At 57.9% G+C, this 16,952-nt stretch overlaps 1 protein-coding gene across 5 annotated transcripts in view; it reads right to left on the reverse strand.

Annotated features, from left to right (window-relative positions):
- Positions 1-16,952, reverse strand: part of lipeb (lipase, hormone-sensitive b) — a 146,969-nt gene that overhangs the window by 17,508 nt on the left and 112,509 nt on the right. For 4 of the 5 annotated variants that reach the window (XM_067975235.1, XM_067975237.1, XM_067975236.1 and 1 more), the window contains exons 9-10: positions 15,150-15,308; positions 10,438-10,922 (exon numbers count right to left, since the gene is read on the reverse strand). In XM_067975235.1, the coding sequence (XP_067831336.1) occupies positions 10,438-10,922; positions 15,150-15,308 (644 nt within the window). The remainder of the gene's footprint in view (positions 1-10,437; positions 10,923-15,149; positions 15,309-16,952) is intronic. The other variant, XM_067975239.1, reaches the window with a different exon arrangement.

Raw genomic sequence — 16,952 nt, forward strand, 5'->3', positions numbered from 1 at the left:
AGTGTGTCAGTATTTACAGGGGGTCCCCGGGAGTGTGTCAGTATTTACAGGGGTCCCTGGGAGTGTGTCAGTATTTCCAGGGGGTCCCGGGGTGGGTGTCAGTATTTACAGGGGGTCCATGGGAGTGTGTCAGTTTTACAGGGGGTCCATGGGAGTGTGTCAGTATTTACAGTGGTTCCCCGGGAGTGTCCCAGTATTTACAGGGGGTCCCCGGGAGTGTGTCAGTTTTACAGGGGGTCCATGGGAGTGTGTCAGTATTTACAGGGGGTCCCCGGGAGCGTGTCAGTATTTATAGGGGGTCCCAGGAGTGTGTCAGTATTTATAAGGTGTCCCCAGGAGTTTGTCAGTATATACAGGGGGTCCCCGGGAGTGTGTCAGTATTTACAGGGGTCCCCGGGAGTGTGTCAATATTCACAGGGGGTCCCCGGGAGTGTGTCAGTATTTAAAGGGGGTCCCTGGGAGTGTGTCAGTATTTACAGGGGGTCCCCAGGAGTGTGCCAGAATTTACAAGGACCCCGGGAGTGTGTCAATATTTTCAGGGGGTCCACTGGAGTGTGCCAGTATTTAGAGGGGGTCCCCGGGAGTGCGCCAGTATTTACAGGGGTCCCCGGGAGTGTGTCAGTATTTACAGGGGGTCCCCGGGAGTGTGTCAGTATTTACAGGGGGTCCCCGGGAGTGTGTCAGTATTTACAGGGGGTCCCGTGGAGTGCGCCAGTATTTACAGGGGTCCCCGGGAGTGTGTCTGTATTTACAGGGGTCCCCGGGAGTGTGTCAGTATTTACAGGGGTCCCCGGGAGTGTGTCAGTATTTACAGGGGTCCCCGGGAGTGTGTCAGTATTTACAGGGGTCCCCGGGAGTGTGTCAGTATTTACAGGGGGTCCCCCGGAGTGTGTCAGTATTTACAGGGGGTCCCCGGGACTGTGTCAGTATTTACAGGGGGTCCCTGGGAGTGTTTCAGTATTCACAGGGGGTCCCCGGTGTGGGTGTCAGCATTTGCAGGGGGTCCCCGGGAGTGTGTCAGTATTTACAGGGGGTCCCCGGGAGTGTGTCAGTATTTACAGGGGGTCCCCGGGAGTGTGTCAGTATTTACAGGGGGTCCCCGGGAGTGTGTCAGTATTTACAGGGGATCCCTGGGAGTGTGTCAGTATTTACAGGGGGTCCCCGGGAGTGTGCCAGTATTTACAGGGGTCCCCGGGAGTGTGTCAGTATTTACAGGGGGTCCCTGGGAGTGTGTCAGTATTTACAGGGGGTCCCCGGGAGTGTGTCAGTATTTACAGGGGTCCCCGGGAGTGTGTCAGCATTTACAGGGGGTCCCCGGGAGTGTGTCAGTATTTACAGGGGTCCCCGGGAGTGTGTCAGTATTTACAGGGGTCCCCGGGAGTGTGTCAGTATTGACAGGGGGTCCCCGGGAGTGTGTCAGTATTTACAGGGGATCCCCGGGGTGGGTGTCAGTATTCACAGGGGGTCCCCGGGAGTGTGTCAGTATTTAAAGGGGGTCCCTGGGAGTGTGTCAGTATTTACAGGGGGTCCCCAGGAGTGTGTCAGTATTTACAGGGGGTCCCCGGGAGTGTGTCAGTATTCACAGGGGGTCCCCGGGAGTGTGTCAGTATTCACAGGAGGTCCCCGGGAGTGTGTCAGTATTCACAGGGGGTCCCCGGGAGTGTGTCAGTATTTGCAGGGGGTCCCGGGGTGGGTGTCAGTATTTACAGGGGGTCACCGGGAGTGTGTCAGTATTTACAGGGGTCCCTGGGAGTGTGTCAGTATTTACAGGGGGTCCCCCAGAGTGTGTCAGTATTTACAGGGGGTCCCGGGAGTGTGTCAGTATTTACAGGGGGTCCCCGGGAGTGTGTCAGTATTCACAGGGGGTCCCCCGGAGTGTGTCAGTATTTACAGGGGGTCCCCAGGAGTGCGCCAGTATTTACAGGGTGTCCCCGGGAGTGTGTCAGTATTTACAGGGGGTCCCCGGGAGTGTGTCAGTATTTACAGGGGGTCCCCGGGAGTGTGTCAGTATTTACAGGGGTCCCCGGGAGTGTGTCAGTATTTACAGGAGGTCCCTGGGAGTGTGTCAGTATTTACAGGCGGTCCCCGGGAGTGTTTCAGTATTTACAGGCGGTCCCCGGGAGTGTGTCAGAATTTACAGGGGTCCCCGGGAGTGTGTCAATATTTTCAGGGGGTCCACTGGAGTGTGTCTGTATTTACAGGGGTCCCCGGGAGTGTGTCAGCATTTACAGGGGGTCCCCGGGAGTGTGTCAGTATTTACAGGGGGTCCCCGGGAGTGTGTCAGTATTTACAGGGGGTCTCCGGGAGTGTGTCAGTATTTACAGGGGTCCCCGGGAGTGTGTCATTATTTACAGGGGTCCCCGGGAGTGTGTCAGTATTTACAGGGGGTCCCCGGGAGTGCGCCAGTATTTACAGGGGTCCCCGGGAGTGTGTCAGTATTTACAGGGGTCCCCGGGAGTGTGTCATTATTTACAGGGGTCCCCGGCAGTGTGTCAGTATTTACAGGGGTCCCCGGGAGTGTGTCTGTATTTACAGGGGTCCCCGGGAGTGTGTCAGCATTTACAGGGGGTCCCCGGGAGTGTGTCAGTATTTACAGGGGGTCCCCGGGAGTGTGTCAGTATTTACAGGGGGTCTCCGGGAGTGTGTCAGTATTTACAGGGGATCCCTGGGAGTGTGTCAGTATTTACAGGGGGTCCCCGGGAGTGTGTGTCAGTATTTACAGGGGGTCCCCGGGAGTGTGTCAGTATTTACAGGGGGTCCCCGGGAGTGTGCCAGTATTTACAGGGGTCCCCGGGAGTGTGTCAGTATTTACAGGGGGTCCCTGGGAGTGTGTCAGTATTTACAGGGGGTCCCCGGGTGTGTGTCAGTATTTACAGGGGTCCCTGGGAGTGTGTCAGTATTTCCAGGGGGTCCCGGGGTGGGTGTCAGTATTTACAGGGGTCCCCGGGAGTGTGTCAGCATTTACAGGGGGTCCCCGGGAGTGTGTCAGTATTTACAGGGGTCCCCGGGAGTGTGTCAGTATTTACAGGGGTCCCCGGGAGTGTGTCAGTATTTACAGGGGGTCCCCGGGAGTGTGTCAGTATTTACAGGGGATCCCCGGGGTGGGTGTCAGTATTCACAGGGGGTCCCCGGGAGTGTGTCAGTATTTAAAGGGGGTCCCTGGGAGTGTGTCAGTATTTACAGGGGGTCCCCAGGAGTGTGTCAGTATTTACAGGGGGTCCCCGGGAGTGTGTCAGTATTCACAGGGGGTCTCCGGGAGTGTGTCAGTATTCACAGGAGGTCCCCGGGAGTGTGTCAGTATTCACAGGGGGTCCCCGGGAGTGTGTCAGTATTTGCAGGGGGTCCCGGGGTGGGTGTCAGTATTTACAGGGGGTCACCGGGAGTGTGTCAGTATTTACAGGGGTCCCTGGGAGTGTGTCAGTATTTACAGGGGGTCCCCCAGAGTGTGTCAGTATTTACAGGGGGTCCCGGGAGTGTGTCAGTATTTACAGGGGGTCCCCGGGAGTGTGTCAGTATTCACAGGGGGTCCCCCGGAGTGTGTCAGTATTTACAGGGGGTCCCCAGGAGTGCGCCAGTATTTACAGGGTGTCCCCGGGAGTGTGTCAGTATTTACAGGGGGTCCCCGGGAGTGTGTCAGTATTTACAGGGGGTCCCCGGGAGTGTGTCAGTATTTACAGGGGTCCCCGGGAGTGTGTCAGTATTTACAGGAGGTCCCTGGGAGTGTGTCAGTATTTACAGGCGGTCCCCGGGAGTGTTTCAGTATTTACAGGCGGTCCCCGGGAGTGTGTCAGAATTTACAGGGGTCCCCGGGAGTGTGTCAATATTTTCAGGGGGTCCACTGGAGTGTGTCTGTATTTACAGGGGTCCCCGGGAGTGTGTCAGCATTTACAGGGGGTCCCCGGGAGTGTGTCAGTATTTACAGGGGGTCCCCGGGAGTGTGTCAGTATTTACAGGGGGTCTCCGGGAGTGTGTCAGTATTTACAGGGGTCCCCGGGAGTGTGTCATTATTTACAGGGGTCCCCGGGAGTGTGTCAGTATTTACAGGGGGTCCCCGGGAGTGCGCCAGTATTTACAGGGGTCCCCGGGAGTGTGTCAGTATTTACAGGGGTCCCCGGGAGTGTGTCATTATTTACAGGGGTCCCCGGCAGTGTGTCAGTATTTACAGGGGTCCCCGGGAGTGTGTCTGTATTTACAGGGGTCCCCGGGAGTGTGTCAGCATTTACAGGGGGTCCCCGGGAGTGTGTCAGTATTTACAGGGGGTCCCCGGGAGTGTGTCAGTATTTACAGGGGGTCTCCGGGAGTGTGTCAGTATTTACAGGGGATCCCTGGGAGTGTGTCAGTATTTACAGGGGGTCCCCGGGAGTGTGTGTCAGTATTTACAGGGGGTCCCCGGGAGTGTGTCAGTATTTACAGGGGGTCCCCGGGAGTGTGCCAGTATTTACAGGGGTCCCCGGGAGTGTGTCAGTATTTACAGGGGGTCCCTGGGAGTGTGTCAGTATTTACAGGGGGTCCCCGGGTGTGTGTCAGTATTTACAGGGGTCCCTGGGAGTGTGTCAGTATTTCCAGGGGGTCCCGGGGTGGGTGTCAGTATTTACAGGGGGTCCATGGGAGTGTGTCAGTTTTACAGGGGGTCCATGGGAGTGTGTCAGTATTTACAGTGGTTCCCCGGGAGTGTCCCAGTATTTACAGGGGGTCCCCGGGAGTGTGTCAGTTTTACAGGGGGTCCATGGGAGTGTGTCAGTATTTACAGGGGGTCCCCGGGAGCGTGTCAGTATTTATAGGGGGTCCCAGGAGTGTGTCAGTATTTATAAGGTGTCCCCAGGAGTTTGTCAGTATATACAGGGGGTCCCCGGGAGTGTGTCAGTATTTACAGGGGTCCCCGGGAGTGTGTCAATATTCACAGGGGGTCCCCGGGAGTGTGTCAGTATTTAAAGGGGGTCCCTGGGAGTGTGTCAGTATTTACAGGGGGTCCCCAGGAGTGTGCCAGAATTTACAAGGACCCCGGGAGTGTGTCAATATTTTCAGGGGGTCCACTGGAGTGTGCCAGTATTTAGAGGGGGTCCCCGGGAGTGCGCCAGTATTTACAGGGGTCCCCGGGAGTGTGTCAGTATTTACAGGGGGTCCCCGGGAGTGTGTCAGTATTTACAGGGGGTCCCCGGGAGTGTGTCAGTATTTACAGGGGGTCCCGTGGAGTGCGCCAGTATTTACAGGGGTCCCCGGGAGTGTGTCTGTATTTACAGGGGTCCCCGGGAGTGTGTCAGTATTTACAGGGGTCCCCGGGAGTGTGTCAGTATTTACAGGGGTCCCCGGGAGTGTGTCAGTATTTACAGGGGTCCCCGGGAGTGTGTCAGTATTTACAGGGGGTCCCCCGGAGTGTGTCAGTATTTACAGGGGGTCCCCGGGACTGTGTCAGTATTTACAGGGGGTCCCTGGGAGTGTTTCAGTATTCACAGGGGGTCCCCGGTGTGGGTGTCAGCATTTGCAGGGGGTCCCCGGGAGTGTGTCAGTATTTACAGGGGGTCCCCGGGAGTGTGTCAGTATTTACAGGGGGTCCCCGGGAGTGTGTCAGTATTTACAGGGGGTCCCCGGGAGTGTGTCAGTATTTACAGGGGATCCCTGGGAGTGTGTCAGTATTTACAGGGGGTCCCCGGGAGTGTGCCAGTATTTACAGGGGTCCCCGGGAGTGTGTCAGTATTTACAGGGGGTCCCTGGGAGTGTGTCAGTATTTACAGGGGGTCCCCGGGAGTGTGTCAGTATTTACAGGGGTCCCCGGGAGTGTGTCAGCATTTACAGGGGGTCCCCGGGAGTGTGTCAGTATTTACAGGGGTCCCCGGGAGTGTGTCAGTATTTACAGGGGTCCCCGGGAGTGTGTCAGTATTTACAGGGGGTCCCCGGGAGTGTGTCAGTATTTACAGGGGATCCCCGGGGTGGGTGTCAGTATTCACAGGAGGTCCCCGGGAGTGTGTCAGTATTCACAGGGGGTCCCCGGGAGTGTGTCAGTATTTGCAGGGGGTCCCGGGGTGGGTGTCAGTATTTACAGGGGGTCACCGGGAGTGTGTCAGTATTTACAGGGGTCCCTGGGAGTGTGTCAGTATTTACAGGGGGTCCCCCAGAGTGTGTCAGTATTTACAGGGGGTCCCGGGAGTGTGTCAGTATTTACAGGGGGTCCCCGGGAGTGTGTCAGTATTCACAGGGGGTCCCCCGGAGTGTGTCAGTATTTACAGGGGGTCCCCAGGAGTGCGCCAGTATTTACAGGGTGTCCCCGGGAGTGTGTCAGTATTTACAGGGGGTCCCCGGGAGTGTGTCAGTATTTACAGGGGGTCCCCGGGAGTGTGTCAGTATTTACAGGGGTCCCCGGGAGTGTGTCAGTATTTACAGGAGGTCCCTGGGAGTGTGTCAGTATTTACAGGCGGTCCCCGGGAGTGTTTCAGTATTTACAGGCGGTCCCCGGGAGTGTGTCAGAATTTACAGGGGTCCCCGGGAGTGTGTCAATATTTTCAGGGGGTCCACTGGAGTGTGTCTGTATTTACAGGGGTCCCCGGGAGTGTGTCAGCATTTACAGGGGGTCCCCGGGAGTGTGTCAGTATTTACAGGGGGTCCCCGGGAGTGTGTCAGTATTTACAGGGGGTCTCCGGGAGTGTGTCAGTATTTACAGGGGTCCCCGGGAGTGTGTCATTATTTACAGGGGTCCCCGGGAGTGTGTCAGTATTTACAGGGGGTCCCCGGGAGTGCGCCAGTATTTACAGGGGTCCCCGGGAGTGTGTCAGTATTTACAGGGGTCCCCGGGAGTGTGTCATTATTTACAGGGGTCCCCGGCAGTGTGTCAGTATTTACAGGGGTCCCCGGGAGTGTGTCTGTATTTACAGGGGTCCCCGGGAGTGTGTTAGCATTTACAGGGGGTCCCCGGGAGTGTGTCAGTATTTACAGGGGGTCCCCGGGAGTGTGTCAGTATTTACAGGGGGTCTCCGGGAGTGTGTCAGTATTTACAGGGGATCCCTGGGAGTGTGTCAGTATTTACAGGGGGTCCCCGGGAGTGTGTGTCAGTATTTACAGGGGGTCCCCGGGAGTGTGTCAGTATTTACAGGGGGTCCCCGGGAGTGTGCCAGTATTTACAGGGGTCCCCGGGAGTGTGTCAGTATTTACAGGGGGTCCCTGGGAGTGTGTCAGTATTTACAGGGGGTCCCCGGGAGTGTGTCAGTATTTACAGGGGTCCCTGGGAGTGTGTCAGTATTTCCAGGGGGTCCCGGGGTGGGTGTCAGTATTTACAGGGGGTCCATGGGAGTGTGTCAGTTTTACAGGGGGTCCATGGGAGTGTGTCAGTATTTACAGTGGTTCCCCGGGAGTGTCCCAGTATTTACAGGGGGTCCCCGGGAGTGTGTCAGTTTTACAGGGGGTCCATGGGAGTGTGTCAGTATTTACAGGGGGTCCCCGGGAGCGTGTCAGTATTTATAGGGGGTCCCAGGAGTGTGTCAGTATTTATAAGGTGTCCCCAGGAGTTTGTCAGTATATACAGGGGGTCCCCGGGAGTGTGTCAGTATTTACAGGGGTCCCCGGGAGTGTGTCAATATTCACAGGGGGTCCCCGGGAGTGTGTCAGTATTTACAGGGGGTCCCGTGGAGTGCGCCAGTATTTACAGGGGTCCCCGGGAGTGTGTCAATATTTTCAGGGGGTCCACTGGAGTGTGCCAGTATTTCGAGGGGGTCCCCGGGAGTGCGCCAGTATTTACAGGGGTCCCCGGGAGTGTGTCAGTATTTACAGGGGGTCCCCGGGAGTGTGTCAGTATTTACAGGGGGTCCCCGGGAGTGTGTCAGTATTTACAGGGGGTCCCGTGGAGTGCGCCAGTATTTACAGGGGTCCCCGGGAGTGTGTCTGTATTTACAGGGGTCCCCGGGAGTGTGTCAGTATTTACAGGGGTCCCCGGGAGTGTGTCAGTATTTACAGGGGTCCCCGGGAGTGTGTCAGTATTTACAGGGGTCCCCGGGAGTGTGTCAGTATTTACAGGGGGTCCCCCGGAGTGTGTCAGTATTTACAGGGGGTCCCCGGGACTGTGTCAGTATTTACAGGGGGTCCCTGGGAGTGTTTCAGTATTCACAGGGGGTCCCCGGTGTGGGTGTCAGCATTTGCAGGGGGTCCCCGGGAGTGTGTCAGTATTTACAGGGGGTCCCCGGGAGTGTGTCAGTATTTACAGGGGGTCCCCGGGAGTGTGTCAGTATTTACAGGGGGTCCCCGGGAGTGTGTCAGTATTTACAGGGGATCCCTGGGAGTGTGTCAGTATTTACAGGGGGTCCCCGGGAGTGTGCCAGTATTTACAGGGGTCCCCGGGAGTGTGTCTGTATTTACAGGGGTCCCCGGGAGTGTGTCAGTATTTACAGGGGTCCCCGGGAGTGTGTCAGTATTTACAGGGGTCCCCGGGAGTGTGTCAGTATTTACAGGGGTCCCCGGGAGTGTGTCAGTATTTACAGGGGGTCCCCCGGAGTGTGTCAGTATTTACAGGGGGTCCCCGGGACTGTGTCAGTATTTACAGGGGGTCGCTGGGAGTGTTTCAGTATTCACAGGGGGTCCCCGGTGTGGGTGTCAGCATTTGCAGGGGGTCCCCGGGAGTGTGTCAGTATTTACAGGGGGTCCCCGGGCGTGTGTCAGTATTTACAGGGGGTCCCCGGGAGTGTGTCAGTATTTACAGGGGGTCCCCGGGAGTGTGTCAGTATTTACAGGGGATCCCTGGGAGTGTGTCAGTATTTACAGGGGGTCCCCGGGAGTGTGCCAGTATTTACAGGGGTCCCCGGGAGTGTGTCAGTATTTACAGGGGGTCCCTGGGAGTGTGTCAGTATTTACAGGGGGTCCCCGGGAGTGTGTCAGTATTTACAGGGGTCCCCGGGAGTGTGTCAGCATTTACAGGGGGTCCCCGGGAGTGTGTCAGTATTTACAGGGGTCCCCGGGAGTGTGTCAGTATTTACAGGGGTCCCCGGGAGTGTGTCAGTATTTACAGGGGGTCCCCGGGAGTGTGTCAGTATTTACAGGGGATCCCCGGGGTGGGTGTCAGTATTCACAGGGGGTCCCCGGGAGTGTGTCAGTATTTAAAGGGGGTCCCTGGGAGTGTGTCAGTATTTACAGGGGGTCCCCAGGAGTGTGTCAGTATTTACAGGGGGTCCCCGGGAGTGTGTCAGTATTCACAGGGGGTCCCCGGGAGTGTGTCAGTATTCACAGGAGGTCCCCGGGAGTGTGTCAGTATTCACAGGGGGTCCCCGGGAGTGTGTCAGTATTTGCAGGGGGTCCCAGGGTGGGTGTCAGTATTTACAGGGGGTCACCGGGAGTGTGTCAGTATTTACAGGGGTCCCTGGGAGTGTGTCAGTATTTACAGGGGGTCCCCCAGAGTGTGTCAGTATTTACAGGGGGTCCCGGGAGTGTGTCAGTATTTACAGGGGGTCCCCGGGAGTGTGTCAGTATTTACAGTGGGTCTCCGGGAGTGTGTCAGTATTCACAGGGGGTCCCCGGGAGTGTGTCAGTATTTACAGGGGGTCCCCGGGAGTGTGACAGTATTTACAGGGGGTCCCCGGGAGTGTGTCAGTATTTACAGGGGGTCCCCGGGAGTGTGTCTGTAATTACAGGGGGTCCCCGGGAGTGTGTCAGTATTCACAGGGGGTCCCGGGGTGGGTGTCAGTATTTACAGGGGGTCCCCGGGAGTGTGTCAGTATTCACAGGGGGTCCCGGGGTGGGTGTCAGTATTTACAGGGGGTCCTGGAGTGGGTGTCAGTATTCACAGGGGGTCCCGGGGTGGGTGTCAGTATTTACAGGGGGTCCCCGGGAGTGTGTCAGTATTTATAGGGGGTCCCCGGGAGTGTGTCAGTATTTACAGGGGGTCCCGGAAGTGTGTCAGTATTTACAGGGGGTCCCCGGGAGTGTGTCAGTATTTACAGGGGGTCCCGGGGAGTGTGTCAGTATTTACAGGGGGTCCCGGGGAGTGTGTCAGTATTTACAGGGGGTCCCCGGGAGTGTGTCAGTATTTACAGGGGGTCCCCGGGAGTGTGTCAGTATTTACAGGGGGTCCCGGGAGTGTGTCAGTATTTACAGGGGGTCCCCGGGAGTGTGTCAGTATTTACAGGGGGTCCCCGGGAGTGTGTCAGTATTTACAGGGGGTCCCCGGGAGTGTGTCAGTATTCACAGGGGGTCCCGGGGTGGGTGTCAGTATTTACAGGGGGTCCCCGGGAGTGTGTCAGTATTCACAGGGGGTCCCGGGGTGGGTGTCAGTATTCACAGGGGGTCCCGGGGTGGGTGTCAGTATTCACAGGGGGCATCGCTGGGAAGTTTATAAACTACTTTTGAGACTGGTGAAGACCGGCGAGCTGGATGAGGGGCCGGTGGTATCTGTATCCCGACAGGAGACAGCGCATTGGGCGGGGGGCAGAGGGTGAGTAATTGAATTGAGGAATTGACACTCACCACTAAGTGTACAGGTGGTAGCCCTCTGAGCATGTCATCTGGGGCGAGGAGTGGCGACATGAATGGGTTTTTCACGATGGCAGACGTCTGCAGTTTAATTTTGGCCACCGTTGAGCCGATGCGGAGGGGTTGAAACCCCTCTGGGAACTGTGACTCCCCGGGCTCCTGCGACTCCCCGGGCTCCTGCGACTCCCCGGGCTCCTGCGACTCCCCGGGCTCCTGCGACTCCCCGGGCTCCTGCTCCCTGGCCTGCCTCTCCTCCTCCTCCTCCTCCTCCTGCTTCAGGTGGAAGCTGACTCCCTCCCTGTCGCTGGCCTGCTCCTGGGGCCTTTGGGTGGCCAGGCTCTGCCTGCTGGAGCCCGGGGTGGAGCCCGCTAGCGCCTGGCAGGTCTGGCTCATCACAAAGTTCTGGTCCAGGTCCATGGAGGAATTGGTGGTGGAGTTCCCGGTCAGGGCAGCCTCCGAGCAGCTCTTCCTCACGGCCTCTGTCGGGAGCAAGGAACAATACACGGTCCGTCTCAGTCTCGATCGTAACCGCGAAACTCGCCCCTTTATACCCCCAATATGGGGGTGGGTCACACCCCCACTGGCCCCACGAGTAAGCTCACCACTTGGCACAGCAGAGAGCAGGGTACAGGAAGAAAGAACTGGCATTCCTACTGCACCTTTCACCACCTCAGGACGTCCCAAAGCGTTTCACAGCCAACGAAGTACTTTCTCGAAGTGTAGTCACTGTTGTGATGTAGGAAACACGGCAGCCAATTTGCGCACAGCAAGATCCCAGAAACAGCAATGTGATCTTATTGAAACATTTAAGATCCTGAGGGGACCAGAAGGGGTAGATGCTGAGAGGATGTGGGAGAGACTAGAACTAGGGGCCACAGTTTAAAAAATAAGGGGTCTCCCATTTAAGACGGAGATGAGGAGAAATGTTTTTCTCTCAGAGGGTCTTGAGTCTGTGGAACTCCCTTCCCCAGAGAGCGGTGGAGGCAGGGTCATTGAATATTTTTAAGGCGGAGTTAGATAGATTCCTGATTAACAAGGGAGTCAAAGGTTATAGCAGGTAGATGGGAAAGTAGGGTTGAGGTCACAATCAGATCAGCCATGATCTTATCAAATGGCAGAGCAGGCTCGAGGGGCCGAATGGCCTACTCCTGCTCTTAATTCGTATAATCTGTTTTAGTGATGTTGGTTGAGGATAAATATTGGCCCCAGGACATCGGTGAGAACTACCCTGCTCTTCCTCGAATAGGGGTCTTTAACGTCCACCTGAGAGGGCAGACGGGGCCTTGGGGTTTAACGTCTCATCTGAAAGACGGCACCTCCGACTCTGGGAGTGTCGGCCTGGATTATGGGGCTCAAGTCTCTGGAGCGGGGTTCGAACCCACGACCTTCTGACTCAGAGGCGAGAGTGAGAGCCACCGCGTCACGGCTGACATTACCTCTCCAAGTGACCGTCCCAGCCTGTTGCGGTTTAGCTGATCTCAGTCAGGGTGACTGCAGCAAACCTGTGAACTGGGAGCAGCCACTCTGGGCTGGGGAAGGAACGGGGAGAAAAGACCTCCTCGGACATTTTCTCGAGATTGGAGAGGGCGCAGAGAAGGTTGACCAGAATGGTCCCAGGGATGAGGGACTTCAGTTATGTGGAGAGACTGGAGAAGCTGGGGTTGTTCTCCTTAGAGCAGAGAAGGTTAAGGGGAGATTTGATAGAGGTGTTCAAAATCATGAAGGGTTTTGATAGAGTGAATAAGGAGAAACTGTTTCCAGTGGCAGGAGGGTCGGTAACCAGAGGACACAGATTTAAGATAACTGGTGAAAGAACCAGAGCGGGAGATGAGGAGAATTTTTTTTATGCAGCGAGTTGTGATGATCTGGAATGCGCTGCCTGAAAGGGCGGTGGAAGCAGATTCAATAATAACTTTCAAAAGGGAGTTGGATAAATACTTGAAGGGTAAAGATTCGCAGGGCTATGGGGGAAAGGGCTATGGGGGAGTGGGACTAATCGGATAGCTCTTTCAAAGTGCTGGCAACCGGGGGGCTGGGCGAGTGTGCGAAGTGAGGCAGGCAATGCGGGAGTGGGCGAGCGTGCAAAGGCAGGCAGCGAGTGAGGCATGCAATGGGAGGCCAAGACGACAAGGACCCAATCAGACAGACAACAGCACACGAGGGACAACAGGGCAAAGCAAGCAAGGGTGGCAGAAAAAAGCAAACAGGCACACACACAGGCAGAAGCGAATGGGCACCGTGCCAATGTGAGTAATTGGTTAATGGCGTGGTCGCTAGGAAACAGAAGCCGATGGGTTGTGAGGCGGTTGCTAGGTTACAGCACAGAAACGCTCCTACCAGAGACAAGACAGTTAGAAATGACGAGCTTGTCGAGTTGCAGCAGGCGCATCAGTAGGGTCAGAGGCCGCCTAAGACAGGCCCAGAGCTGAAATCCCACTGCAGAGACAAGACAAAGCTCAGCGCCCAGAGGAAAGGGGGAATCCGCAGAGCGAGCGACATCCCAGCCAAAGCCAGAGACCCCACACAGCTGCGGCGGAGAGAGGAGCAGCAAGATCCCACTGGCACTGCCCGCAAAGCCCGTGCCAGGAGTGCGCCCGAGCTCAAGTACATCGTTGGCATTCCATTCTTGCCCTGCGTTTATCTGCCCCCTATCCTGGGCCGAGTCCTGATCCCCTCCCGGGACAATGCGATGTGAGGTGTGGAACCCCACCTCCCCCTCACTCCCCTCCCCTCCCTGCCTCCCCCTCCCCCTCGCTCCCCTCCCCTTCACTCCCTGACCCCCCCTCACACCCCTCCCCCTCACTCCCTCCCCCTCACTCCCCTCCCCCTCGCTCCCCTCCCCTTCACTCCCTGACCCCCCCTCACTCCCCTCCCCCTCACTCCCTGACCCCCCCCTCACTCCCCTCCCCCTCACTCCTCTCCCCCTCGCTCCCCTCCACTCCCTGCCTCCCCCTCACTCCTCTCCCCCTCACTCCTCTCCCCTTCGCTCCCCTCCCCCTCGCTCCCCTCCCCCTCGCTCCCCTCCCCTTCACTCCCTGACCCCCCTCACTCCCCTCCCCCTCGCTCCCTCCCCCTCACTCCCTTCCCCTCACTCCCTCCCCTCACTCCCTGACTCCCCCTCACACCCCTCCCCTTCGCTCCACTCCCCTCCCTGTCTCCCCCTCCCCCCTCGCCCTCACTCCCCTCCCCCTCACTCCTCTCCCCCTCGCTCCCCTCCACTCCCTGCCTCCCCCTCACTCCTCTCCCCCTCACTCCCCGCCCCCCTCGCTCCCCTCCCCTTCATTCCCTGACCCCCCTCACTCCCCTCCCCCTCCCCCTCACTCCCTTCCCCTCCCTGCCTCCCCTCACTCCCTGACTCCCCCTCACACCCCTCCCCTTCGCTCCACTCCCCTCCCTGTCTCCCCCTCCCCCCCTCCCCCTCACTACCCTCCCCACCTCCCCCTCACTTCCCTCTCCCCCCAAACTTGGCATCGAGCATACCTCCTCCTCCATCCTCTCCACCAGGGTAGCCCTGGTTTCAGACATATAGGCCAGACATTCTGGAATTCCCACCCGTAACCCCTCGGCCTCTCCACCTCCCTCTGCTACTTTAAGAGCCTCCTTAAGCCCCATCTCTTTTGCTCACCCCTCTGTTCCTCGCCTCCTTAAGCCCGTTCTGTTTCCTCACGCCCCTGTGGAGCACTATGGGGACGGTTTTCTGCGTTAAAGCCGCTCTTTAAATGCGAGTTGTTGTGGAGTTAATGATCACTCTTTCAGCCCTGCCCAACCCTCCTTCTGTTAACCCTTTCACCCACCTCTCTGCGTTCTGCTGAAACCTCCTCTTCGCCTGTACCTGCCTCCGCCCCCTGTTTCTCTCGCTCAGTCAGTACTCAGCCATTCCCTCCGCCCCGCGAAATCTTTCGTTACCCTCACGAGACAAGCACAGCTGAAATCTGAGACGTTTTGGAGTACAACAACCTGCATTTATATAGCGCCTTTAACGTAGTAAAACGTCCCAAGGCGCTTCACAGGAGCGTTAATCAGACAAAATTTGACACCGAGCCACATAAGGAGATATTAGGACAGGAGACCAAAAGCTTCATCGAAAAGGCAGGTTTTAAGGAGCGTCTTAAAGGAGGAGAGAGAGGCGGAGAGGATTAGCGAGGGAATTCCAGAGCTTAGAGCAGCTGAAGGCACGGCAGCCAATGGTGGAGCGATGGAAATCGGGGATGGATAAGAGGCCAGAATTGGCGGAACGCGGAGATCATGGAGGGTTGTAGGGGCTGGAGGAGGTTACACGGTGGCTGGCTGCCCTCTGGTACCTTGTCCGGGTCGTGTCATGTGTGAGCACATACAGCCAGCGCTGGCAGACTATTCAACTGAGGAGGGCACGACAGTCGAGCTGATCCTGTCCTCACACGACAACCACACACACACACACACACACACACGCACGCATCCTTTCTGGTTGGAGTCGCTGGATACCGATCGGAAGCAGGAAGCCTGGCTGATTCTCCCCCCTCCGGAACCCAGCTTGGTGTGGGAAAGACCGGGAAGATCCCAGCTTTAATCCCTGATCTGAGCCGAGTTAGCCGATCTCGGATTTGCAGTAGGGAGTCATCGGGGAATGTGCAAGAGGCCAGGGTTGGAGGAGCGCAGAGGTGTCTCTGGGTTGTAGGGCCCCGCCGCGGCGGAGGAGGTTACGGAGATGAGGAGGGGGCACCCACCAGGCGTTGCGGTGGTTTTGCTGGGTTCTAGCAGCGCATTGAGCCAGGCGGAGGCACCGAGTCGGATATCGCGAAGCAGCACAGCCGTATCATTCCGAACCATGCTCAGGGTGTCCACCTTCCCCAGGCTCGAGGAGGCACTTGGCACTGGCTCCGTACCTGAAAAACAGAACGAACGGGAGTCAGAGGGGGCACGGCCCGAGAATCGGGGGACACAGCCCGGGTATCGGGGGGGGCAGGGACGAGTATCGAGGGAGCACGGACCGAGTATCGAGGGAGCACGGCCCGAGTATCAGGGGGCACGGCCCGAGGATCGAGGGAGCACGGCCCGAGTGTCGGGGGGCACGGCCCGAGGATCGAGGGAGCACGGCCCGAGTATCGGGGGGCACGGCCCGAGGATCGAGGGGGCACGGCCCGAGGATCGAGGGAGCACGGCCCGAGGATCGAGGGAGCACGGCCCGAGGATCGAGGGAGCACGGCCCGAGTATCGGGGGGCACGGCCCGAGGATCGAGGGGCACGGTCCGAGTATCGAGGGAGCACGGCCCGAGTATCGGGGGAGCCGGATCGAGGATCGGAGGGCACGGATCGAGTATCGGGGGGCACGGATCGAGCATCGGGGGGCACGGATCGAGCATCGGGGGGCACGGATCGAGCATCGGGGGGCACGGATCGAGCATCGGGGGGCACGGATCGAGCATCGGGGGGCACGGATCGAGGATCGGGGGGCACGGATCGAGCATCGGGGGGCACGGATCGAGCATCGGGGGGCACGGATCGAGCATCGGGGGGCACGGATCGAGCATCGGGGGGCACGGATCGAGGATCGGGGGCACGGATCGAGTAACGGGGGGCACGGATCGAGTATCGGGGGGCACGGATCGAGTATCGGGGGCACGGATCGAGTAACGGGGGGCACGGATCGAGGATCGGGGGCACGGATCGAGGATCTGGGGGCACGGATCGAGGATCGGGGGCACGGATCGAGGATCTGGGGGCACGGATCGAGGATCGGGGGAGCACGGATCGAGGATCGGGGGGGAGGGGGAAGAGTAGCACCCCAACTGTTACACAAGCAGATGGGGGAAACAATCGAGCCCACTGAGCCCGTCCGGCCCAGAGTCCCCCCGCCCACCATCCACCCCACTCTCGAGTCACTCCACAGTTTTAATCTCCATTTCCCTACCCAGGAGGACTATCCAGGTACGGCCCCACTCTTTGTATGAGAAGTGTTTCCCTGATATCGGTCCCGAGCTCGCCCTATCTCCATTTGTACCTGGGGTTCCCCTCTCCTCGAGAGGAACCTTTCCCATTCTATGTAAAACGAGAGAAATCCATTTCTGTAGCACCTTTCACGATCTCAGGACGTCCCAAAGCGCTTTACAGCCAATGAAGTACCTTTTGAAGTGCAGTCATTGTTGTAATGTAGGGAAACGCGGCAGACAATTTACGCACAGCAAGATCCCACAAACAGCAATGTGATAATGACCAGATCATCCGTTTTAATGACATTGGTTGAGGGATAAATATCGGCGCCAGGACATCGGGGAGAACTCCCCCCTGCTCTTCTTCCAATAGTGGCCACTGGATCTACCTGAGAGGGCAGATGGGGCCTCAGTTTAACCTGAAAGACAGTATCTCCAAGAATGCAGCATTCCCTCAGTACTGACCCTCCAACGGTGCAGCACTCACTCAGTACTGACACTCCGGCAGTGCAGCACTCACTCAGTACTGACCCTCCGACAGTGCAGTGCTCCCTCGGTACTGACCCTCCGACAGTGCAGCGCTCCCTCGGTACTGACCCT

This window comes from Heptranchias perlo, chromosome 42 (genome assembly GCF_035084215.1).
Source record: "Heptranchias perlo isolate sHepPer1 chromosome 42, sHepPer1.hap1, whole genome shotgun sequence".
NCBI classification, from domain to species: Eukaryota; Metazoa; Chordata; class Chondrichthyes; order Hexanchiformes; family Hexanchidae; genus Heptranchias; species Heptranchias perlo.